This window comes from Lissotriton helveticus, chromosome 2_1 (genome assembly GCF_964261635.1).
Source record: "Lissotriton helveticus chromosome 2_1, aLisHel1.1, whole genome shotgun sequence".
Taxonomy (NCBI): domain Eukaryota; kingdom Metazoa; phylum Chordata; class Amphibia; order Caudata; family Salamandridae; genus Lissotriton; species Lissotriton helveticus.
In genome coordinates this window covers 1246475287-1246502856 of record NC_136059.1, presented here as the reverse complement: position 1 = coordinate 1246502856, position 27570 = coordinate 1246475287, and the positions used below count along the sequence as shown (strand labels likewise).

Genomic DNA, 27570 nt, shown 5'->3' with positions numbered 1-27570 from the left:
CTCTTGACCGCATCATTTAAAGACTAAAGCATCTTGAAGATCTGATCTGCAAGTGCCTGAACCTATGAGGTTTAGTGCTGTCAGTATCTGTGGCTGGTGAGAGGATGTCAGCGAGGATATCTTTTCCCACATAGGCTATCCCTGGACTCCATATGGTGGGAAACCATTTATAGGCTTCTCTCAATGTGTATAACATTCGTTCCATGTATAGAACATCCACAGATTCTATGAATCCTGCTAATTTTGCTATTGATTTTTTCCATTCGTCAACTATGCCCAATTTTTCAATTGGAGGCAATTGGGTCTAAATTGCTCCATCATTTCCTCTACTCTTACCAACTGGCTCTTTAGACCCGCAGGGCAAGTTTTTCAGGATATCCACATAAGATACATTTAACTACAATTGGTTTGAACTAACTCAATTTACATAACCTGTGCTCAGTCTGAAAAGGTGGCTTGGGTTCGACTTTCCAGGCCCTACATCCAGCATGACTACTTTAGCCACAGTCCCAAGTGAGTGCATGACCACCTATCTGTTCATTGCCTCTTTCCCCACAGCCTTTTCAGTATTTGAAAGAAGCGCTTAGAAAAAGATTGTGAAGCTTTTCAGGGGTGTGCTGCTAATGGTGCATGTCTTTGAAAGCATGGGAGATCACAGTGTCATCATTCAGTACTTAAATAATGTACCACAACTCTGAGAAATGATGTGTAGCTTTTTATGCATCTCTATACCTCTCATCAGTTAATTCATGAAATGATCTTGGAAGGCTACATGATGTGCTAAGAATTGACTTGTACGTAGGCCCTTCGTTGGAGCTTCAAAAAGTCACTTATTTGAATGCATGTTAGAAGGGGCACAATTGAGAAAACCTATGAGAGCTGCAGATAAGTTGTTGCACTTTCTTCAAAGGACAGTTTAATCCACAGAGCATATCCAGCAACGTCTTGACCCTCCCTCTGAAGTGCTGCATATTTTAATGACTACCCATGTGTGAATTCATGGTTTCCTTCAACAAGAATGGCCCAGGAACCCATAACAACTGGTGTTATCTTTTTTTTTAAATTAATTAATTTTTTTATTAAAAAAAGCTTGAAAACATTCGCAAATTGAACACAGTATACAAGAGATATGCAAGAAAAACAAAAAGCAAGGATTAACGGCTTCTTCATGGCAATCTAATACAATTGTCATAAATCCTGTCTTTTTTTACAGAAGCATAAATCAAGAGAATACAAGATGATGAAAGAAAGAGAAAACATTTTTTTTCCTTCTCCTTTGCAGCAAAAAAAACCTAATTATTCAGCCATTGCCTGAATAGTGCCCATATTTTTAAACCCCTCTCCCTTCTCCTCCTGCCACTTCTCAAAAACACGGCTGACTCCAAATTATGGATAGCCAGTAACCTTGCTCTCCAATTCAGAAAGGTAGGGGGGACTGGATTTATCCATTCAGAAGTTCTACACAGCCGCAATAGTGCCATTGCAATAGACAAAAAGGCAGATTCACAATCTGATCTAACACTGTGTGTTTCAGACCCCATTATCACCAGCTCCGCCGTGAACACAGCCAGAATTTTTAAAGTTATTAATAAACAACTGAACTTCCTGTATAAATTTGGCCAGCTTAACACATGAGAAAAACATATGTGTATCGTTCACAGCAGGCAATGCACACCTTGGACAACACTGAACACCACTGCCCCCCATTTAGATATTTTATTGGGTGTATAGTAGAAGTCGAATAGTGCCATATAACTTTGGGATCGAAGGCTCCCTGAAACTAAAGCTGAATGTGAAAGCTCCAGAGCCTGACCTACATCCACGCCAACTGTTCCGAATTTCAAGTCCAACTTCGAATTCTGGATGTGAAGGTCATCGGGGAGACCCGACAGCAAACTTTGATACAGGGTCCAGATTCTAGCGTTCCTCAGAATCATGTTCATAAGTGGCTGTTTGCCCAGTGCGGTTGGAGAATTCTGCAGGAGAGTACCTATATAGCTACGCAATTGTAAGAATTAAAAAAAATTCATGCGTACGTAGACCAAATTTTTCTTGCAAAAGAGAAAAAGAAGCCATATTGCCATCATATGCTAAATCCCCCAACGTAAGAATACCATGAGATCTCCACCTTATTACAACTGAATCCTGAAAAATAGAGGGTAACAACCTGGCAGCAGCAAGGGGTGTAAAAATATTTATTTTGGGGATCGACAATTTCCGTCGCACCTTCTTCCAAACCGAGTAGATTGCTTTTGCTACCTTAAACTTGGTCTTTTTAAAATAACTGGGCTCTAACACTGAAGTGAGAATCCCCTTAGCCTCTTCTCCCAACCCAATTTCGAATATGGAGGGGCTGAGTGCTGGTGGGAGTGGGGAGCGTAGGCCGAAGAGAGGCTGAGCGAGATGTTGCAAGAACGCCGCCCAGTTATACAACAAAAGACTAGGAACTGCCCTCCCGCCCCTTTCCAATGGCAGACACATCCATTTAGCGGCCCTTCGAGGAAGGCGGTAACCCCATAACAACCTATTACAGCATCTTTCTGCACTATTAAGGCTGGACTGAGCAAATTCCAACGGGATAGTCCTACAAATGTACAAGAATTTCGGTAAGATCAGCATCTTCAACACATTCCTCCTGCCAAATAATGAGAGATGCAAGTTGTCGAGCCTATGGAGGGTGGTATTAACAGTCCCTATTATCGGTAAGATGTTCATCTTCGGTATCTGCTCTACTGCAGCCGTGATTTTAACCCCCAAGTAAGTTGCAACTTGGACAGTTGGTGCGTCAGAAGGACCCATGATGGATGACTGAATCACCTGTGTTTTCTGGACATTAAGTTTGTACCCTGATATGCGACCAAAGGATTCAGCCTGTCTCCTGATTTCTGGGAATGCCGATGAAACATTGCTAGTTAAAACAATAAAATCATCTGCATATGCTAGAACTTTAACTTCGACCAGGTTTACCTTTACCGGAATAATTTCGGGAGAAAGCTCCAATTTACTGATGAACAAGTCAATATAAAGAGCAAATAAAAGAGGCGAACAGTGACAACCCTGACGGGTGCCCCTATTGATGTCAAACGGCCTTGATTGCAAGCCTGAGATAGACAGAATGGCTTGTGGGGCAATATACAGCGACTGCAGTGCAAAGATAAAACTATGGGAGAAACCCTTCCAACGCATAGCTCTCCATAGAAATCCCCACGCAACCCTGTCAAACGCCTTCTCGGCGTCCAACAGGATTGCGCCAAGGGGAGATCGCGTAGCCTGAGCCTAGTCCAGAAGAGCGATAACTCGACGGACATGATCCGCCGTATCTCTTCCGGGAATAAACTCATGCTGACTGATAGAGACTATGGGTGTTATCACTTTTGCCAATCTGGCCGCTAGTATCTTAGAAAAAAGCTTACTATCAGCATTAATGTGCGAGATTGGACGGAATGATGCGGGTTCCAGCTCTGGCTTATCCTTTTTTTTTTCAGCAAAATGATCGTTGTAAACCGCCAGGAATCTGGAACCCTGCCCTGCTGTGCATCTCTCAAAGTTATTAGAAGATCCTCCCTAAGCCCCATCCGAAATATACTATAAAACTCCAACGGAATAGAATCTGGACCTGCAGCCTTGCCGCTAGCTAGTGAGTTTAGAGCTACCTCTACTTCTTCCCACTCAATAGGTGCTGCTAGTATCACATTTTGGTTGTCCAGGAGTCTTGTAGTACCAAGTCCTTCAGTAAAAGAGCCAAACTGATTCTATCACTTGCGCACTTACTTCTTCAGTATATAGGGATTGATAGAATCCCGAGAAAACTGACAAAACCCCCTCTGGGGTTTCTTGGATTACTCCCTGCGCATCCTTAATCTTATCAATGCGATTAGACATACCTCGCTGATGGAGCCGTTTGGCCAATACCCTCCCTGATCTTTCACCATACTCAAACATCATTGATCTATACTGTAGGTATTTGGCAGCAAGATCCTGGCCCAAAAACTCAAGCAGAGAAGCTTTAATACATGCGACCTGTATCTGCACCTGAGATATATCAAGCCCCCCAAAAATAGCAGCTGTGAGCTGAACCTCTGCATGACGTAATTCGTCCATACAGCGCTTAATTGTTTCTTTAATTTGTTTCTGACGGAAGAATGAATAACTTTTAGTTTCGCCGCGGACAGCTGCCTTCAGTGAGTCCCATACTATGTTACTAGGGGCTGAGCCTCTATTAATATTCAAGAATCCAGTGAGCCAGGGCCTCATATGATCTAGATATGGCACTTCTAGCAACAGCTTCCTCTCAAATGACCATAATCTAGGAATTCTCGCATACCCTGTCAAACAGCAATTGATGGTCAATAAGTTCTCGTCCGAGATAACTCTAGGGGACATAGAGATTGATGTGGCTTCGGCTAATTGATTGGAAATAAAAAAACAATCTAACCGAACCATTTTTTTATGAGGGGCAGAGAAATATGTAGTACCATCTAAGTTCTTACAGTGATGAAACCAGAGATCGGTCATACGATGTTCTAAGACTATGCCTTGTAAAGCTCTGTATACTCTTGGTTTCTGTCCAACATAACTCTGACCCCCCGCCACATCGAAATTTGCGGATAGATTGATGTTAAAATCCCCACACAGGCATACGGGCTGGGGCCATAAAGCCAACTCAACATTTAAATGCTCTAGTACCGCAGGATCGTCCAAATTGGCGCCATACACCGTGCAGAGCGTCAAAGAAGAGTGACAGATGCGCAGCTCTGCTATTGCCCATCTCCCCCCAGGGTCTTGACTAGATCTTACACAAGAGCCCAACCCACGTTTCATCAATATAGCAACCCCCCGTATCATAGAGGACTGCTGTGTGCATACTACTAGATCAAACCCAGGGATTCTGAGGCAGTCCCTCTTGTTCCAGGGGACATGAGTCTCCTGCAGGCAGAGTACTTCTAAGTGCAGTGCTTGAATAATTTGTGCGAACAAAGCCCGCTTTTTACCATTATTGAGCCCGCACACATTCCAAGAGGCTATGTTTATCTTAAGTGACCCCATTGTGTAGCTTTAAAGAAAACAAAAATGCTGTAATTCTTACATGATTTAATCTGACATTGCCGTGGTTATCATAGTGGAGAAAAACATGGGGGTTTTTTCAAGCTTTTTTTTTTTTTTTTTAGATGCGCCCATACCCCAAACCCTACCCTCCCACCCAGCCCCTCCCCCCCTCTGACTGGGCCCCTCCCACCCTCGCCCCTTCCCCTACCACCCCCAACACTGGGCAGGAACCGAGGTTCCAGTGATGGCGAGACTGGTATAAGCGAACCCCCCCCCCCCCAAAGCAAAGCTGCTACCTTTATACACACAAGAGCAGACCTTCACGAGAATTGCTCACTAACAAAGAAACCCCCAAGTAAACCAACCACAAAAATTGCTATTAAGCATCAGAGAAAGGGGTTGAATCATGTTCAAAAACCAAGCAAACTCGATTACTTCAATCCATCCAAAAATGCTTTGGCCTGAATCTCAGATTCAAAATATTTTGTCTGACCATGGTATATAATTTTGAGCTTTGATGGAAAAAGCAAAAAGACCTGTGCCCCCTTGGATTGGAAAGGAGTGATCAGCTGACGGAGCTGCCACCTCCGTTCTACCATGGCTGGGCAAAAGTCTGGCCTTACGAAAAACTGACAGCCTTTTCCCGACCTTTGCGACAACTGGTGTTATCAGAGAGATTATTTTCAAGATGTGTGTTTCCAGAGATTTAACTATGGTGTTATAGGCCAAACATTTTCTGAGTGGGGCTCCCAACATTAACCTCTTACTGTCTTTCCAATCTGAAATTAGCACTGGCTAAAACTCAAGAGAGGCACTCCGTTAGTGAACTAAAAAAGTTATTTTCAAGAAAGTTATTCACCTGGAGGGCCTTTGGCTCTCCCTCCAAACTCAGAAGGACCCATATATTATCACCTCCCCAAGCATAGTCCTTTTTTAAATTTTGTGGCTCTGGTGCGAGACATGATTGAATCTTCTGATTTAGGATGACCTGCCTTTGACTAGAAGGTTCTGTTCGTATGTTAGAGTGGGACAGTGAAAGTGCCTCCTGATGGACCGTGGCCTGATCTGATCAAGGAGAGCCTATTTAAAGTTGTGACTGTATGGTAGATGTTTTTGCTCCTCTTGGCTCATCCATGGATCCTCCTTGCCATGAAACCTACCAAACCGCCTTCTAAACAAAGGCATTGTGCTGTAAATAGAGCATGTGGAGCGGCATAGGCTCATGGTCCGGAGTGTTTCCGATGGTAATGAATGCACTCTGGAGCAATTGCCTTGGGATTCTCTGTATCTGGTGTCATGCCTGCAGACGTGGTTGGCAGGCAGCTAAAGGACGTGGTTGGCAAGATCCCGACATTGCATGCTTAGCGCATGCGCAAGGGTCGGCGCATGCATTGAGAACAGAGAGGGGGATTTAATCCCACCTCACATACCCGGAAACGCTTTGCGTTTAGCCAGGTTCCTGATTTTCTTTCCGGGTCATGTTGGTTGGCGTCCGAGGAGACTAGGTGTGTGGCGTGCCGGTTTCGCATCGCTTCAAGGGATTCTCTGCGAGCAGCGTTTATGTGGAGTCACGCGTCTCATTATCCAAGTAAGCCTTTACTCACTGTAATACTTCGCTAGAGCGTTATCTAGCTTGTACGTTAGTTTCGTTTGGTTTGGGTTCGTCCTGGTATTTCTGAATTAGTTTGAGAGTTTTATATCCTCAAAGCTCGTGCTACGCCGGTGGTATTTAAGGCAATTCCGAATATTTGGAATCAGTACTCATTTCCGACGGGCAGTTATTTATTGGTCTGTGATATTGAACAGACCTTGGAAATCACTTACACATAGAGCGTGTTCCCTTCTGAATACTGAGGAAGAATATTCTAGTCAACGCTAATTTATATTGAGATTCCTTTATTTTTGTTCCATTATTTCAGTCCACAAGGTGAGCCAGGAATATCGACACTAAATAACCGTATTTCTGTTCTAAACTGACATGTGGTGGTGATAGGGTGAAGTTGGGACCTATCTTTTTACTCCGTGACACTCCTGAGACAACAAGGTGAGAGCACGACAGAACGCAAAGCCTATATATACATTTTGTCTCCCGAGTGCCATGGATCCCACCCTTACTGATTTAGCTACTATGATAGGGAATCTCCAAAGAGAGACCCAAACTATCTCAAATAGAGTAGAGGCATTAGATAGAGACAGAGACAGAGAAGGAGGGGCAGGTTCTAGTTCCTCAAATCCTGTGGTTCAAGTCGTGACTCCTCAAACCATTCCTTTAGCTCCACCTGAACGCTTTTATGGGGATCCTACTAAGTGTGCCGCTTTCCTCACTCAATGCCAGTTGCATTTTTTATGTAAAGCTTCATGTTTCCCGACCGATCTGGCAAAGGTGGCGTTTGTTGTCTCATATTTAGGGGGATCAGCTGCGAATTGTATAATACCTCTTATTGAAAAAGATGATCCTCTACTATTAAATTATGAGGCATTTAAGAAAGAGCTACGTAAACTTTTCGACAAACACACCTTTACTCATTCTGCAGATACAGAGTTACTGAATCTTAAACAAGGATCTAAAGACATCACTACCTACATTTCTACATTCAACAGACTTGTAGCAGAGGCGGAATGGCCCGCTGAAAACGCAGTGCCCTCTTTTACAAGGGATTGCGTGATGAACTCAAGGATGCATTAGCGCATGTGGTAGATCCCCCTGAAAATTGTTCCGATCTGATAGATTTAGTGGTAAAGCTGGATCATAGATTAGGAGAAGAGAAGAAAAGACAGAGCTCGATACAACTATACTACAATAGGAAATCATGAAAAGAAAACAGAAACTGAGACAAAGTCTGATGAACCCGAACCTATGCAGATAAGTAGCGTTAAAGGACCTCTAAGTGATTCTGAAAAGCAGCGGAGACGAGAAAACAAGTTATGCTTGTATTGCGGAAAAGCAGGACACTTTTTGAGAGAATGTCCTGTAAAACCCAAGCTGTCCGTAAGTCGGAAAACTAGAAGACCCGAGACTAAAAGACTGCGCCATCGGGTCATCCAGGACATATGGTCTCATCCTTGCTCTCACATAAAGGCCATTTTTATACCCCTGCACATATACATTGGGACAAAAATAACATCTCTATTCCCATCATGATAGACTCAGGAGCATCTGGCAATTTTGTAGATAGACAATGGGCTATCAAACACTCTATTCCTGAAATTCCTAAAGAGGTCAGAGAAGAGGTATTCCCAATAGATGGGAGTTCCCTAAAGTCAGGACCCATTACTCATACTGCCATCCCTTTGGAACTTTGCATTTCCTTCAATCATTGGGAAACTCTCACATTTGATCTGATTCAATCTCCTCAATTCCCTGTAGTGCTAGGTCTTCCCTTGTTAAGACAACATAATCCTTGTATAGATTGGCAACATTCACAAATCGTGTTTAAATCAGAGAATTGTGTTGACCATATAAAAACGAATCTAGGCATAACTAATAGATCAGGGGTAGAGGCGGTGGTCGTGACACGTCCTCCTGATATAAACCATCAGGAGTTGATTACGAATCCGATCCTCCCCATTCCTGAAAGTGACAAAATAGAGGAACCGGATACCGTATTACCCACTGAATATCTATCATTTCAGTATGTATTTGATAAAGAACAAGCTACCAGTCTACCCCTCATAGGGTATACGACTGTCGTATTGACTTACAACCTGGAGCATGCATACCTACAAGTAGGGTGTATTCATTAACAGAAAAAGAAAACATATATCTGAGGGAATACCTCGATACCATTTTTGAATTATGTTTTATTCGCGTGTCCAGATCCCCTGCTTCCTCAGCTCTCTTATTCATTCCTAAACGGGAAGGAGGACTACGCTGTTGTATTGACTATAGATCGCTCAATTCTATTACCATCAAGAATAAGTACCCATTACCACTCATCTCCTCTCTGCTTGACCAGATTAAAGACGCCAAATGGTTCACAAAATTAGACTTAAGAGGTGCCTATCATCTTGTTAGAGTCAAAGAAGGAGATGAGTGGAAAACTGCATTCTGTACCAAGTACGGTTTATACGATTACCTCGTAATGCCCTTTGGGCTGTGTAATGCTCCCTCCGCATTCCAATATTTCATAAACGAGGTATTGAAAGATCTCCTCGAAAAATGCGTGATAGCCTACATTGACGATTTACTAATCTTCTCGAGAACTTTGGATGAGCATGTTTTGCATGTACAAACAGTACTAAGTAAATTACAAGATAACCAGTTATTCTGCAAATTGGATAAATGCTTTTTCCATAGACATCAAGTAGCCTTTTTAGGGTATATCGTGTCTGCTCAGGGTCTATGAATGGATCCCCAAAAGGTTAATGCCATCTCCCAATGGCCCTCCCCTACAAATGTTAAGGAAGTTCAGCGTTTTATCGGATTCGCGACTTTCTATAGGCGATTCATTAGTCAATTCTCAGACGTAGTCGCCCCAATCACTAAATTGCTACGCAAAGGTACACCTTTCCATTAGTCTAAAGAAGCTGAGAAAGCCTTTAGGGTATTAAAGGCAGCATTCACACAGGCACCGATTTTGAGACCCCCCCCCCCTCATCCGAAAAGTCCATTTGTAGTGGAGGTAGATGCCTCCCAGGTGGCAGTGGGGGGGGGGGGGGGGGTACTATCCCCAGCAGTCGCTGACACTGGTGAATTACACCCTGTTGCATACTACTCCCATAAACCTACGCCCGCAGAAACCAACTATGCAGTAGGGGAAAGGGAGCTTCTTGCCATCAAGAAGGTCTTAGAAGAATGGCATCAGTATCTACTAGGTACTCCCCATACTGTGACAATCATCACTGATCACCGAAACCTACAATATCTAAAAACAGCCAGAGCTCTATCAATGAGACAACTAAGATGGACACAGTTTTTTAGTGAATATGATTTTGTTATTCATTTCAGGGCAGGCAGAAAGAATGGCAAGGCTGATGCTTTATCTCGCATAGGATTTGAACATCTCTTCAGCAATGAAGAACCCCCTACTATCATCTACTGTCAAAAGTTGATAGGTGCACTAACAGTAGAAGAACAGTTTTTGCAACAGACACGAGAAGCACAACAAGATCCCTCTATGTCAACACTATTGGGCCAGCACCCATCACAGATTAGAGAAGGACTTCATTATGTTCAAGGTGGATTAGTCATCCCTACATTGTCACTTCAAAAGCAGATATTAGATTGGTGTCACTCCCATGGTGTAGCAGGTCATCCTGGATACAAGAGAACTCTGGAACTAGTAAGAAGATATTGCTGGTGGCCCCATTTAGCGCATGACGTTCAATAATACCTGCGTACATGTCATGTATGTGCTCGAGGAAAAGTTTCACATGAAGGACTTGTGGGGTTATTACAACCCATACCCACTCCTCCTAAACCATGGCACACAGTGTCCATAGACTTTATAGTTGAACTACCATGCACCAAGAAAGGAAACACTACTCTTCTTGTTGTTGTGGACATGTTCACTAAGGCCGCCCATTTCATCCCCCTGAAAAATCTTCCTTCTTCCAGCACATTGGCAAAAGTCTTTTTACAAAATGTTGTTCGGTTACATGATCTACCCTCAGTATTAATTACAGATAGAGGAACACAGTTCGTGTCAAAATCTGGAAGCAATTATGTACTAGTCTACATATTGATATAAACGCGTCTGTCATCTAGTCATCATCCTCAAACGGATGGACAGACTGAAAGAGTTAACCAAAGTCTAGAACAATTCCTTAGATGTCAAACACTGCAAACCCTAACCGAGTGGGATGAATTGGTCTGGCTTGCTGAATTGTCTTACAATAATAGCCATCATTTCTCCACCCTGTATACTCCCTTTTATGGGTCCCATGAATTTCATCCTAGAGTTCTACCTATACCGCTATCAAACTCCTGTGACACTCCTGCTGTATCAGATCTTGTTAATCACCTTACAGCATACATGATAACTTAGATAAAGCAAAAGTTGATTACAAACGAAGAGCGGACACTCATAGAAAACCTGAACCTGTCTATAAGATAGGAGAGAAGGCATGGCTATCCACTAAATATCTGGCCCTGAAAGGTTCCTGTAAATTCAGGCCCAAGTTTGTAGGCCCCTTTACCATCAACAAGATAGTGAATCCTGTTGCGATAAAGCTGACACAACCACACTCCATGAAAATACATCCTGTGTTTCATGTCTCTCTTCTGAAACCTGTCGTACCAGGGACTCGTCTTCCTACTGTTCCTGTTCCCATACTGCTTGACGATGAGGAGGAATATGAAGTGGGGGCTATCATTGATTCTAGACGAGTGAGACGTCACCTTCAATACTTGATTCATTGGAAAGGATCTGGCATAGAAGAACGCTCATGGGAGGCTGCAAGCCAGGTACATGCACCTCGTCTAGTTCGAGCCTTTCATAGGCGATACCCTCACAAGCCCAAACCGGTGGGGGGTATTGTGGGAGGGGTGTTCTGTCATGCCTGCAGACGTGGTTGGCAGGCAGCTAAAGGATGTGGTTGGCAAGATCCCAACATTGTATGCGTAGCGCATGCGCAAGGGTCAGCGCATGCGTTGAGAACAGAGAGGGTGATTTAATCCTGCCTCACATACCCGGAAACGCTTTGCGTTTAGCCAGGTTCCTGAATTTCGTTCCGGGTCACGGTGGTTGGCGTCCGAGGAGACTAGGTGTGTGGCGTGCCGGTTTCGCATCACTTCAAGGGATTCTCTGCGAGCAGCGTTTATGGGAGTCGCGCTTCTCGTTATCTAAGTAAGCCTTTACTCACTGTAATACTTCGCTAGAGCGTTATCTAGCTTGTACGTTAGTTTCGTTTGGTCTGGGTTCGTCCTGGTATTTCTGAATTAGTTTGAGAGTTTAATATCCTCAAAGCTCGTGCTACGCCGGTGGTATTTAAGGCGATTCAGAATATTTGGAATCAGTACTCATTTCCGACGGGCAGTTATTTATTGGTCTGTGATATTGAACAGACCTTGGAAATCACTTACACATAGAGCGTGTTCCCTTCTGAATACTGAGGAAGAGTATTCTAGTCAACGCTAATTTATATTGAGATTCCTTTATTTTTGCTCCATTATTTCAGTCCACAAGGTGAGCCAGGAATATCAACACTAAATAACCGTATTTCTGCAGTTAATCATCGTAATTAACCCCAGTTCTTTCATTCCAGAGTCATAGATTCCTCACATATCGAAAACCCTTTGCATTCAATTGTTTTTACAATGAGAAACAAGAAAGAAAATACCCGCAATATATGAAGGTATGCAGGAATAGAAAAAAAGATACTATAGAAAAGCATAGGGAGGATTTGGTACTAAAAATATGTTCTTTCTTTATGCAGCATTTGTGTTCTGAAGACTTGCATGAATCCTGACCTTAGAGAAGACTGAAGACTTCTTGTTTTTTCCCTTTTACCCTTGTTCTGTTTCCCTCGTTCCCCCTGGTCACCATTAGATGTATCAGTTTCTAAACTGACATGTGGTGGTGATAGGGTGAAGTTGGGACCTATCTTCTTACTCCGTGACACTCCTGAAACAAAAAGGTGAGAGCACGACACTGGTTGGTGGTAATTGGCCATGTCAATGCAGTCATCAACATCTGCAACAGTGACATTTGGGGAAACTTTTGGCTCTTCATATATCTAGTGTTTCCCAGGTAAGCTGGTCTTCTTTCTCCCTCACTTAATGCTCTCCTTCTACTTTGAAGGTTGCGCTTTCATTGAAAAAGAACTTGAGCAGGGCTAACTTGGATCAAAGCACAGGCAACTGTAGATTACAACAAAAGAGAAGAATTGTAAGAAGAAAAGGAGGAGTAGTCCCCTGTCTCCCCTTTCTGCTGTGCCTTTTTCCGGGAAACAGCTTGAGGCGTTGTTGGCTGTGCTCTTTGCAGCCCTAAAAAGATTTGGAAGGGGCTGTTGGCCTCAAGGGAGGTACCTGATCATTCAGATTCTTCATCCAGGCGGTCACGCTGGCCTTGTCCTGAACATAATGACGACCAGGTAGAAGTGACCTAGTTTATGTGGCCTAGAGGAAGACACTTCTTTAGAGCTCTAAACTATGAATGAGTCACCATGGTTTTGAAATGAGATGCACGCTAGACCAAGATTGCTGTGGAATAATTTAGCATTCTTTGCACCTACAGATTCCCAGTGTGTAGTTCCCAATTATGGAACTGATCCCATGTGAATGGCAAAACCTAAAACTGATTTTTAATTTTTTGGTCCATGATGAAGGCCTTTCTGCTGAATGAGGTGGAGGTTTAATTTCTTCAGGCCATCCAGGTGAACCTTATTCTCACCAATTCTCATTGATTTCGAGCTTCAAACTCCTTCTGATCCAGTGAATGAAAGGGTGAGGTTGCCCTGAAGAAGGTATATCCTCTGCTTCACTTTTTTATTTAGAGCAGACAACTATGTGGGTTGCACAGGACAACCTATGGTGATTTAACCTCCTGGAGACAGGCCCGCAAAGAGTTGAGGATGATTAAAAAATATTGGGCATGCTATTGGACATGAGACAATTTGAGTCAACACTTTTTTTGGGGATGTTTCCTTTGGTGGCCTCAAGACAAAAGCACTGTCTGAACATGAATCAGCCAAAGTAAAAATTGATGTAACAGACTGGATTGATGAATGTGTGCAGAAACTTTCCATTCTCGAAATTTCTTTCTTATTTGAAAAACTGCATGAGGACAACTGAAAGAACATGTCCCCCAGGCCTTCAAGGCATGTAAACCTGCACAAACTTACAGAAAAATACTTAAGGCTCCCACTGGACCTTTCTCCCCAAGACAACATTTTACAGGCATTCTTTTCCCCTTCCTAGCATTTTAGCAGCGATGGCTTTAGGAGAGGCTCAATGGAACCTATGGTTTCCTACCTCAATCCCACCTATTCTTGTACATTCTAAGTCATTTCAGAGAGCATTGACAATTGGTAGAAGGCAGCAGTTCTATCTTCCCTGGTGGAAGGTCTCGATCAGACAATCCATTCCTTGTTTGCAACTGTCTAAGCTTAAACATCCCAGCCAAGTGAGATCCTGTGGCATGGACCACATGAATGTCTGCAGAAAAGTCTGTTCCTCAAGTTTCACATGAAGAGTGCCTCTAGTATGAATCCATAATATAAACCTGCGGGGGATCCATTGTTATGTGCAATCAATACATTCTCCAAGAGTAAGCCCTCCAAAAACGTATCCATCTCGTACCAAAAGAGGGTGTTCATGCTTTCACTTGACCCAGAGGTTGCCTGCATGCATACCTATATGCTGAGGGACAGTTGGTGCATGTTTGGATTTGAGTCGTCCAGTTTTCAATTGTAGTTCTTCAGCTTGGCTTAAAATCCAACTGAACGTTGCTCATGAGGGCCTTGAAATTGCTATAAAGGGTGCTACACACCCTTTTCTTAACACTTTACACTTTACACTATCTAGATGAGCGAGATGGATAGGAGTACATTAGAGTAATGCAAGCCTCTTGAGATACTAAGGTCCTTGATCATTATTAATGTGCCTGCTTTTGGCCTAGTTCTAGACAGGTATTGGTCTGTGTTTTCCCTGAAAAGGAGTGAGGACAGTCCTTTCCTACCTCTTCAAAGGAAGTCTGCAGTAGCCATGTATTTCCCCACTGTGCAGGTTTTTTTAAAAAATAGTCCTCCAAAAATATTCTTGAGATGTTCCCTGTAAGCATCCTTGATTTCTACTTATGCCCTGGGCCAACATACAACAGACGTCTCACAAGATGACAACTGCAGTAGTGGATTCTTAGCTCCCAAATCTACTGTAACCGACAGTGGTGATTGGTCCTGCTGAATCCCTCCTAGTGTTCTCCTACTTTCCATGTGTCTCACCGTGGATGCCAACAGCCAGGAATGAGAAGCAGTGCTGGACTTGCTCTGTTCAGGGTCTTGGACAAGTTGAAATTTCATGCAGTTATGCAATTGACAAGGTCATCAAAGATGAAATGGAGGTAACATTGCGAAAATTGCGACAGTTGGACTAAAGATACATCAGGCATGGGTCAGAGGCACCAAATGGACCTACCACAGATGAGGAACTCCTTGTTCACTTAAAATGAAATCTTCTGAAGGTTTTTTTTATCACTCAACATAAAACACTTTTTTGCAAAGAGGAAAGCTGTCCATCACCAATGTATACCACACATGACATCGTCAATCTTTCTGCTAATTTTTGAGCGAGCTTCTGAGGATCGTGAAGCACAGGTTGCATCATATACAACTTATTGTTTTTTAATGGGCCAGCAATTATTGGGAGGCCACTTATTTCATCTTTGGTTTATCACCAGAGGGAATCCGATTTGTGAAAGGTTACAGTCCTAAATGCCCACCACATGGCACTATATGTTAGAATAATACTTAGGGCATTGTGTTAAGTATGCCCATAAACAAAAAAAAAGCACACTGATTGGTTCTGCTAACGTTCAGCACAAGTCCTACTTGTTTGTTATCAGCTTAACCACCAGAGGGCAATCGAGAGTAAATGCAATATTTTACTTGCACTATATCAGATTCGCACACATCTACAAATTGGATTGTGGAATTAATTAGAGAAGAAAATTACAAAAAGATCTTTAACTGGCGGAGACTAAAAAGTATTTGAACTTACAATGGAATACATCACACAGAAAGCATCAAAAGTGTTGCCTTAAGACTGAAATAGACTTTGACGCTATTTATATGTGATACTAAAAAAGGATAAACAGATGGCTTAGAGTAAGAGCTTACTGGCCAAAGCACACTGGTGTTCACTTATTGGTTATATATGTAATTACATTGTGAACATTATTTTCCTGAGTGCTGCCTTTTTTAATCTTGAGGATCTCTGTTTTTGATAATTGGTCTGGAAGCTCTGGATGTTAACGAGCTATTGAAATAGTGTATTGTTATGTTTAATTGTAAAGCGCATTTACACTCGCGAGAGTATACTGGCGCTGAGCAGGTGTTTGTGCCTAGCCGTGTCTCTGACAGGGTGGTTAATTGAAAACCAAGGTCTTTAACTTCTTGCTGTATTCAAGAAAGAAGTAGGAGGCTCTGGTGTGGAGTGGGAGGTCATTTCACGTTTTTGTAGTGATGTAAAAGAAAGTCCGTCCTCCTGATCTGGTTCTGTGTGAGCGTGGGATGTATGCGAGAAGGAGTCCTGTGGAGTGAAGGTGTCTATATGGTTGTTGGAAGGAGATGTGATTGTTCAGGTAGGTGATGCCTGAGTTGTGCAGTTCCTTGATTACGTGTGTGAGGAGTTTGAATTGAACGCATTTGTGTATCGGGAGCCAGTGTTGCTCCCTTAGGTGTGGTTTGATGTGATGTGAGGTCTGTGTGAGAGGTTGATGATCAGTCGGACTGCAGAGTTCAGGATGGTTTGTAGTCTTCTAGTGAGTTGCTTGGTGATAGCACCATAGAGGGTGTTCCCATGGTCCAATTTGCTGGTGAGTAGGACGTGAGTGACAGGGAGCCATTTGAAGATCTTTCTCAACATCTTCGGGGTACAGAAGCAGGATGCAGTGACGATGTTGACTTGTGCTGTCATGCCCAGTTTACTGTCGATGGTTATTCTGAGGCCCTTGGCATGGGGGTCTGAGTGTGGGCCAATATTCAGTTGGCCACCAGTCGAAGTCCCATGGTGAGGTGTTCTTGCCGAAGATCACTCCTTTTGTCTTATCTGTGTTGAGCTTGAGATCATTCAGTTAGCAACTGCGGTCATGCAGGTGGTAAACTTGTTTCTTGTGTTGGGGGTCTTCTCCAAAAGGGTAAAGTGTATGAGTTGTGTGTCCTCTGTGTAGGAGAAGATGTTGATGTGTGCGCAGATGACATTGGCCAGAGGGATCATGTATGCATTGAAGAGGGTAGGGCTGAGCGATGAACCTCAAAGCCCTCCGCAGAAGAGTTTGTGAGCTTCCGAGGAGTAAGGTTCCAGACTTACAGCTTGTGTTCTATCCATTAAGAAGGAGCAGATACAGCGGAGAGTAGGTCCTTGGATTGCAATCTTGTGCAGGTGCCTGATGAGGATGGGGGTAAATCTGTGCCAAAGGCTGCAGAGAGGTCCAGGAGAATGAGGGCTGTTGTCTCCTCTATCAAGGATCTTGCAGATGCATGAGAGCAGCCTCACTCAGCACTCTCAAGAGCACTGGAGGCCTGCTCTTTCTCTAACCCAGCTGTCTAACACAGCTAGGTTAGAGACGTTTAAAATGCTAATTTCTGGCTGGATGGCCGGCCAAAGAAACATGCATGTTTTAAACTTTAGCACACAGCTCCCTGCTGTCAATCGGAAGCTCTGGCACCACCCCATCTTGTCTCTCAGATTGGGATGTGTTGGTTGCTGAAAAATAAAATAGTATTAAATAAACTTTATTACCATTCTATTTTTCAACTCTGGCTTGGGGCTTTTCTTTGTGGAGTGACGCTCCTCCGCTCAAACGGAGGAGCCACCCCTAAACAAAGGTAAGCATCAAAGCGGGAGAGGTTTGGGGGACAGGAAAATCCTCTCACTTTAAAGTCAGAGAAAGAAAATCATCCGGCATTTGATCTCGGTCTCTAAATGCGCAGCATATTTGAGGAGACACCAAGAATTACAGTCCTGATTACATAAACAGAAGTCGGAGCACAGGCAAACAGTAACATTAGCAGGAAAACATCAATCTGGTCAAATGCTCTTAGAGAAAGGGAAAAGCAGTTCCTAAACAGATGCTACAATGAGACAAGTGGAAGGGTACAAGTACAGGGGTATTGCTCCATGTAATGAAAGGGAGGGACAAATAGGAAGATCGATCACTAGCAAGGAAGGATTTTTCAAGGACACTGAAATAAACCAATGAAAAGCGGTAAGCCCACAAAGAAGTATATACTAAAATGTATAAGTATATACAGAGAGCTCTTGAAAGCTCAACCTAAAAATAAAAGAGTTCACGTAACTTGAGTTCATCTGGATGAATAGAAGGAGCCAATCAGAGGTGATAACGAGACCGGAAGGACAAACACAACCTGGATGGGCTAGAATAAATAAAACCAGTGAGCAGAGAGCAAGCATATGTGAGTGATGAAACACTAAGCCAATGGTAAGTAATGGGCAGAATACATCCTTTGATAAGTTTTCATCATGTCCTCAATAGGTCTTTGGAATGAGACAGCTCGGCTGTCTCTTAGGCTTCAAACTAAAAAGCACACTTTCTGAGTAAAGTTCTAGCTGTCTGCCAAATTTGGTGGAATACTGTTCAGTCGTTTTTCTAAAATTCTTACTAAAATTTCTGTTCAAGAATGAATAGGGAAAATACTTTTTATTACCCCACCCCCCCCCTTTTATCTGCCCCTGCTTGATTGATCATCCAGAAACTTTCCAAAAAGGTGCTGAGGTGGATAAGTGATATTTTTGGAAAGATTAATCAAACTGCATCGAAGTTACTGGATAATCAAAAAATGTTCTTCCAATGGAAACTGTGACCTAACAAGAACTACTGGTAGTTGCCAGTAGGTAGTTATAGTTAGGACCATGTTTCCACAGGAAAAGCGTTTTTGACTTGCCTATATCTTTGTCACCGTTTGACAAATCGTCACAAAAGTTTGTGAAAAAAGTGTGCAGGTGATTCTAGTTGTGCAAGAGAAGTTTTAGGGCGATCTGTCAAATGGGGTCGAGAAAAAGAGGGGTAAAAAAGTGTTACTATGTTAATTCCCATAGGGGTTTTGAGCACGACTACAGTTTGAACCACTGGACGGAATTATACCAAATTTGGCAGAAAGCTAGCTCTTGGTCCAGAGAGGGTGCTTTTTGCTGTTTGGTGTAAATCTGTTCAGTAGCTTGAGAAATAGAAATCAAAATGTGTATATCTAGGCACGCGGAGCCTTCGCAACGTGCACGTGGAGCTTTGTGACCCCATACGCCAGGAGCAGTACTGTGATTGGCTGGCCGCAACCTGTGTAGAAAGGACGCAGTCCTGGGTGATGGAAAAAAGGTTAGAAAGTACAGAAGGGATCAGGGTAGGAGTACCCTGACCCCATCAGTTATGTCATAGACCATGTCATGAGTGATGTAATATGAGGTCATAAGCAGTGCATTGCGGGGTCGTAAGTTATAGTTAGCTTAGGTAACTATAACTGCTGAATTTCTATGGTTTTGTACGTGTGAAATCTGAGCCTAACTAGAACGTCCCTGTAACCTTTGTTTTTTTTCACCCCGCCACCATCACCAGGTATTCACAGCATCAGTTTTGCATCGGAGTAGGGAACATGATTCCAAACATATGGTAGTTGTAAGAGTTCTCCAGGCCATCTTGTTTTGATTCCTATAATCCTAATCAGTTAGCTGGTCAGTCAAATAAACATGGCAACACAGAGATAGCCTGGATGGCACATGAGACCTTTGGAATGGAATGGAATGGAAAGGTTCTTGTATAGCGCATGGCTACTCGAGAGCATCCCAGCGCTTAAAGAATGATGGAAATGCAGAATTTAGAAGAGGGAAAACAGATTATGGCCTAGGAAACAGTAGTGTTTTTAGTTGTTTTCGGAACACCAGAAGGCTGGGTTCTAGGCGAAGTGATAATGGTATGGCGTTCCAAAGTTTCGCCGCGTTTCGGGAGAAAAGGCGATCCCCCGACCGGACTTTATTGGTCCTAGGCATTATGAGGAGGTTTTGATGGTAAGAGCGAAGGTGCCTGGATGGGACATAGGGTCTGATCATATCCTTCAGAATGGGGGGGCCGTTCCCATGCAGAGTCTTATGTACCAGACAAAGGGTCTTGAAGTGGATTCGCTCCTTCATTGGGAGCCAGTGCAAGGCTCTCAATGCAGGGGCTGCAGAGGTACGACAACTAGTTCCGGTGAGTAGCCTTGCTGCAGAGTTTTGAGCTATCTGCAGTTGACGGATGACTGAAATGGGGGCTCCCAAGTAAAGGGCATTCCCATAGTCCAGCCGGGATAGAATAAGGGACTGGACTATGGTTTTCTTTGCAGTCTCCGGCAGCTGGGGAAAATTTTTTCGAATAGTTTTTATTAGGCCGAAACACGTGGCCATTGTCTTTTTCGCCTGAGTTTTAAAAGATAGCTCATTGTCAAGCCAGAACCCTAGGCTTTTTATCTCCGTTTTGGGAGTGGGTCCAGGTCCCATACAGGAGGGCCACATGGTAGGGGTGTTGAAGGAGGCCTTTTTTCCGAGCAACATCAGCTCGGTTTTTCCTCCGTTTAGTTTCAGTTGGGAGGCATCCATCCAACCTGCGACTTCAACCAGGCAGCTACAAAGATTGTTTTGAGGGGAATCTGCCTGGGTGAGAGAGACTACTAGCTGGGTGTCATCAGCGTAGCTCACCAGTTGGATACCGAATGGGGCTACTACCTCAGCCAAGGGGGCCATATACACATTAAACAGCGTGGGGCTTAGGGAGGAGCCCTGTGGCACCCCACACTGCAATGGTATTGGGAGGGAGCAATTGGTGTCCGAGAAGACTTTAAAAAGTCTGTTACTGAGAAAGGATTCGAGCCAAGCCAGAGCTTTGCCTGTGACTCCGATTCTTTCTAGGCGAGCGAGTAGGACACGGTGATTAACCGTGTCGAAGGCGGCGCTGAGGTCCAGGAGGATAATGGCCGCGCTGCCACCTGCGTCCAGAATCCTCCTGGATACCTCAACCACCCTCAGCAAGGCCGTTTCCGTTCCCTGTCCTTTCCGGAAGCCAGTTTGTGTCGGATGGAGCAGGTTTTGAGACTCTAAGTAAGATGCCAGTTGTTTGTTGACCCACTTTTCAGCCAGCTTACTAATACCGGGGAGGAGGGAGATGGGACGGTAATTGGAGAAATCCTCAGGATTAAGGTTTTTTTTTTTTAACAAGGCCTTTACCATGGCTAATTTCCAATCTTGAGGGACTATCCCAGAGTCCAAGGAGATATTAACAAGATCGGTGATGTTTCTACTGATCTGGGGAAGGACAAGTTTCAAAATAGACATAGGGGCGGGATCAAGAGGGGAGCCACTCTTTATGGAGTTGAAAAGGGAGGGGAAGAGTTCGTCACTGAGGGGGTGGAAAAGTGCTAAGCCAGGTGAGGCAGGGGTAGTGTCGTCCCTCGGTGGAGGATTGATCTCTACTTCTGGGGATGGGGGAAGGGAAAGTAGAATTTTTTCGATTTTCGTGGCAAAGAAATTTGCTAAGTCATTGCAACGAGCACCGGATTCTTCCGGGGAGAGTTCGGATGTGGGAGGGTCAGGGGCCTTGATTAGCGTTTTCACGATTTGAAACATTTCTCTCGGAGCATTGGCGGATTTCTCTACTTTTTCGGCATAGAAGGTAGATTTAGCTACGTTCAGTGCCCCTTTGTATTTTTTGATAGCGAGTTTGTATTTAGTTTTTTTCTCCTCATCGAAAGATTTTCGCCATTGTCTTTCTTCACGTTTACATTCCTGTTTAAGGAGTCTCAGTTCCGAGTTAAACCAGGGCTGTTTATTCGGACCATTTTTCTTAGAAATGTGTGTTTTAGGAAGCACACTGTCTAATGAAACCTTTGACGGCCAGAAGCATGAGTTGTACTTTAATCTGTGTAATATAAGTGGAACATTATTTTCTACTTGGTAAGTTGTGTTATGGGTTTTATTCAAGCCAATATTGCAATCCTTTCCATGCATGAGCTATTTGATAATATAAAATATCTCTTCTCACTCAGAACAAGTTTGCTTCAGACTTGTGGTTTGTACAGATATTTTGTAATAGGAGGACTTGTTCCATGTGACCAAAAATGCATTTCTGATATAGGCTTTAACTCTTCATAAACTGGACACATTGCCTCTTAACTATTGCAATTGGTCTCTCCGGATAACAAAAGTTTCAGGACACAACTATGACTTTTTAACATGGCTGTCACAATGCAAAAAAGCACAGAGTTCTCGTTCCAGTTGTTCGAAGCTGGATTTTTCTCTAAATTATCAACTGATCAGGATAAATAGTCTAAATATTTGTTTATGTGCTCAGTTTCAAGCACGAAAAGCAAAAACAAAATTGTACTGATTTTCTTTTTTTCTTTTTCTTGTTTGCAGGATTATTGGCTCTCTCTGCTCCATAAGAAACTGGTGGGCACTAAAGTTTTGAAAGCAAATGTTTCAGGTATCAAGAGTGGAATAGATAAGAATGTTCGAGTTTACCTCCACTGTACAAATAGCAACAAGTAAGTATGACACTTAGTCTGTGGTTCTGCATGTGTGTGTGTGTGTGTATATATATATATATATATGTGTGTGTGTGTGTGTGTGTATGTATGTATGTATATATATATATATATATGTGTGTGTGTGTATATATGTGTATATATATATATATATATATGTGTGTGTATATGTATATATATATATATATATATATATATATATATATATATATATATATATATATATTTATTTATATATATCTTTCTCTACTTGGTTTGGTGAGGCTATTGACTATAGGGCAACCAAAATAAGAGTTGATTATAGTATGTTTTATAGTAGTGACACTGCTTGGATATATGTAAATATGAAACTGAAAATATGCATGTTTTAAAAACCCCTTGTATAAACTTCAAGTAGGTTCCATTTATAGCTTGTAACCAGTGCATCCTTTGCTCCTTGATTTCATACAGTTATAGTGCACAAGTCTAGTCTCAGGATGGTCTCATAACTCTGAAGAACCAGAGCAGTGGAGCAGAGGCAGAGAAGGAGCATCGGGAATAGTGTGGGGTTTGTAGGATGATCTACATTTTCAGAGCCGTCCCGAAGTGTAGCAGTTCTTCAGTTTAGTAGAGGGCCAGAGACCATATGTTTTAATCCCTATTAATGGTGCTGAGTGTGTGCGTGTCTCTGTTTTGTCAATGACTGAAGACCTATGTTGAATGGCTGTATCCAGAAAGCAGAGGGTTATGAATTTAATGCAATGAAGTCCTGGGAGTGGGTGTTGTGACCTGAGCACTGGGATTATGATGTGATCTGAGTGTTAGGGTCCCAAGGATGGATAGATTGATTGGCTGTTTTCTGATGTGGATGGAAGAGATCCACTCCAGGCTGTCTCACATACTGCAATACGGTGGAATTGGTTGAAGAGGGTCAGGTGGTTAACTGTGTCAAAACATGTTTAACTAGTCAAAGAGGATCAGACTTACGATGTTGCTGGTACCCAGATTCTTAAGACACCTAGGCTAGAAGTGATTACTGATTTGGTGTGCCATGATTGGTCAGCCCTCCACTTGAGCAGAATCTACTATATCCTTTTCTTCTAGGAAGGGCTGGAGATGCTCCGGATGGACTGCTGGTAAGGAGGGTTTTGTGTTGGCTCTGAAATGCCTATGGCAGCAGGGGCTCGGTCAAGTGATTTTGCCAGAGTTGTGGCCAGGAGTGTGGTTGAGTTTGCGGAAGTATATCAAATGCGAGTCAGGAATTAAGGATATTGTAAAGTGATGTCAGTTGTTTGAATAAAAAGGTTGGCAATGTGAGCACTTGATATTAGTGGCCAGTGAAATAAATTTGTAAGTGATGAGTGGTATGAAGCCTCTGCTATGGAGTTTCCTGGCTGGACATGCATCACCATCCTTTTCTTATAGCAACAGTGTTGAAACATTTACTCAATGCAGAGAGATATTTATGTAAAAGCACTGGTGCTGACATAGTTTGCTTCTAATTAAATGGCTCAGCAAACCTTAATTTGTGTCTTTTTCCCACGTGGAGGCTTGTAGAAAAAAAACTTGTACCGTAAATGTTTTATGGGTCTCCCCACAAATGTTATATTTCTTTTTAAAACGATGCATGCTGAGCCTGTGTTTTTGTGTGCATAGCATACTTTTCAAATGTTTTCTGCTTAGAGAGGGTAGACTTTTTTCCTGGAAGCAAATGAAGCTATTTTTATTTTATGCATTGATTACCTTCATAGGATTAACTTGAAGGTGCATAACTGCTCCTTGACCTGGTTGGTGGCTGCATCATGCAATTTGAATAAATGTAATACAAGACTGTTGCTGGCTTTTCTCAAGTGCGATTCACACATCCCTATGTTGCAACTGTCCACTGGGGAGGCCGGCAGAGCACTTTGCCAGGGCCGGTTTTGATTCTCAGTCCGGCCCTGCAAGGTGTTTTTGTAGAAGCAGTTTAATTTGAGACTTGTTGCTACACCTAAACGTAAAGTGTTGCAGCGTGTGAGAATAGACACATTTGTGAAGACTTACTTTTTTATTATTTAATTGATCATCTGTAATATGGTATCATGTGGATGGAAAGAGCCAAGTTTTTAGTTTTCACCAGAACTACTTGCTTTTCAGCTATTATTCTTGCAGTTTTAGAGTTTTTCAAGAAAGGAATTGCAAAAAAGAGGGGCCAACCTGGACATAATGTCAATGTTTGGAATTGGTGTTGAAGGAACAGTGATCTCATTCCATGGAATGCTTGCTGTGTGATGTACATTGCTTTGAAAGGGACGTGTTTAGTTAGTGCATAAAAGTCACAAAAAGTACTTCTGGTGTCTAGAAAAGGAAAAAGGGCAGCATGTAAGTTTAAATGTCTCAAGGGAAGAGCGCTTCTTTAAGGTAGACAACCCTCAATCAACCAAAGGTGACATGCTTCCTCATTGGGTTCCCTCCTCATACCAGGACTGCAAGGTACTGGTGTGGGCGACAGCTCGCAAATGGGGAATGGCTGAGGTGTTTTAAATGATGAGAAGGTGTTGGCAGAGTGCGAAACAAAAACAAGATTAGGAATAAAACTATCTCCAGAAGGGCTGGATTGACTTTATTCAAATGTTCTCTGGAATAGAACGAAAAGTATGAGAGGCCTGGGGGATTTCAATAAATATACACCCTTTATGTGGTCAACCTGTTTCTGCCCACAGTCGACCCAGGGAGGGGGTCTGAGGTATTTGTCAGGACCCAGATAGTCTGTACCTCTGCTGGTAACAAATAATCTGACAGAATTGAAAGGTAATGAAATACCAGCCTCGAAAGGAAAAGACAGGTAAGAATGTGGATGGCCCAACAGTTCCTTCGGTCCACCAGCATTCTGCGAAAGTGAAAAAAGAAAAACAAATTGATAAGAAGCATTCTCACTGCCACTCCAAAACATATTGGCACAATTTCTGTTAATGCTCTAACTACATACATTTTATGCCTATCACCAACTAAAGTGATGCCCAGTGAATGTACTGAATGGATCATCTTACCAAAAATTAGAAGAGATACCATCCACTCTCAAACTTTTGGGTAGCGCCTCAACCGCAGAGCTGTAGCACAGTCATAAGGCAATAGAGAAATAGAGAAACACTAGTACAATCCCACACTGAAGCTTGTAAATTTCTATAAGCACATACCAAAATAGAGGAAGGTACATTGAAATCTCATAGGTAATGCAGAATAGGCCCACAAAGTAACAAATGAAAGGAAGGGCATGGCCCGGGGTGTGTAAGCCGCTCCTCTAATAGAAATAAATGTACAATCTGTGTCATAGAAACACAAAACAAAAAACGCCACTAGACTGCTCAGTACAAGTCGTAAATAGAGAACCACCAAGTAAACCAGGGTCCCTTCTTTGTGGCCTGCCCCAAGGAGGTACTGCTGGGCAAGGGGCACAAATCAGGGGCATCGGTAACTGAATGGTGGGACCAGATAGCAAAGCACACGTCTATTTTATAATAGATCACTCAGATGAGTGTTAAATGGTCGAGCCTGTAGGAGGGACGGGATATAGTGAATACCCACTCTTTACAAGATTTAGTATGGGCCCAAAAAGGGTAGGGGAGCTACCAGCTAGTGGTGTGTGGATAAACCTTGGTATGAGTACCATAGCAATGGCATGTTCGCCCACAATCCCCAATGTGAACAATGCATCGTAGAAGGGGGAGGACGCTAACATATAATGCAGTTCAGAGAAGCTAGAGCAGGGAAAATGCACACTGTCGCCTGCCTCACAAAGCGGGGGCTGAGAATCTCCTGAGTGTCAATTTTGGTATGTTAATACCCTGGGCCGGACAGTAGGTAAAAGATACACAAAAGTCCATAACATGCTCCCCAGGCACTGGGCCGGGAAGCAGGAACAATCTGTGTGCCCCTTTGCCTGTTAAAACAGTGCAGTGCTATATCGGCGTCCCGGTGAGAGTCAAAACCGCTTCCCAGGCACATCATATTCTAAGCATGCAGATGGAAGTGCCACGCTCACGGAGACGTAAAAATCAGATCGCTTCTGGGAGAGGCAGTTTCAAGAGGTGGCAACATGAACAATGTAAGGGATATGCCCAGTATGAAGGTAACACCGTCATCAGTGAAGTATTATGCATGTAAAAAGGACATAAGATTAAGCACACTATCTAGAATGGTGATGAACTAATCCAGACACCGTATGTGTAAGCAGGTATGTGCCAATGAAAAAAGAGGTCTCAGATGTAGGGAGTGTCTGCAGTACAGGCAAAGTCCCCAGTGAGGGCCACATTATAGTAAACTATACCATACTCGTGTGGGGAGATAAGATGGGGCGACCGAAAGGCATATCTCAGACAGCCATATTTCAGACGCTATGTCTAGTTCCAAGGAGTAACGAAGTGCTGTCTGGACGTCCCAAGGGTTGGGAGCTATGGGCCTCTGGAAGTAGTCCTCTTGATTTGAGATGGCCATGTCAAATGAGAACTTATGTGGAGCTAGTGTCCGAATCACTGACATCCTAGTCCTTGTGGAAGGCCAAAAAATGGTAGGATGCAGTAGGTGGCCACACTGGGCTACAGCCAGGGTAGAAGGGTAGCAAAACTATGAGGTGAAGTGAACAAAATGTGTGGAACATATGCTTGTCCAAGTCTATAAAGGTGGTGGAGTAGATGGCAAGCAAAAGAGTATAACAAAGGCCACCAATGCAGTGGCTGTATGAGCCAATGGAGGGTGTGTGGCACCTTGTTGTTTAGGGGATGCTCCAATCCCATAGTGACAGAGACACGTCATGTTCTGTGTCCTAATGAAAAGAGGAACGGGCAGGTCAGTATGTGTGCTAGCCTGCCCAGACCTTTGGTATCTCTCCAAGGTGGACATAACAGATAGTATATGTACGGGGGTAATGAGCCCATCCATATCATGTTGTCAACAGTTGGTTAGCAGCCCAAGTTTATCCATGGGATGTCATCATTCAGACCCAATGTATTACTTTTGAGTTTGAAGACCCAGCGCTGCTCCCTTTGGAAGAGGACTGACTCGAGGGTGCCCATATTCAGTGAAATATAGGATTTACCTAAGACCACGCAACTGATATCATCCTCTGTGTGGCCAGAAGCAAGGCAGTGTCTATTGAGTTCAGTATTAGATTTCTTACAGCTCACTGAACTCCTGTGCTCTACTATTCTCATTCTAACCTTGCACGTGGTCATGCCCACATAGAATAGTTTACACGGGCATGTAAGGAGATAGATGACTCCTTCGGTATTGCAATTTGTGTGGTTAAAGAGTTCCCAAGGTGTCCTGAGACCAAGGTCAATGCAGACCATGGGTAGCTTTTTGAGGGCAGACTGAGCAGGTTCT

The 27570-nt window shown here is 43.2% G+C and overlaps 1 protein-coding gene across 1 annotated transcript in view; it reads left to right on the top strand.

Annotated features, from left to right (window-relative positions):
- The window catches only part of HPSE (heparanase), a 137921-nt gene that overhangs the window by 68950 nt on the left and 41401 nt on the right, over nt 1-27570 (top strand). The window contains exon 10 of the mRNA XM_078676193.1: nt 22103-22230. Within this exon, the coding sequence (XP_078532319.1) occupies nt 22103-22230 (128 nt within the window). The remainder of the gene's footprint in view (nt 1-22102; nt 22231-27570) is intronic.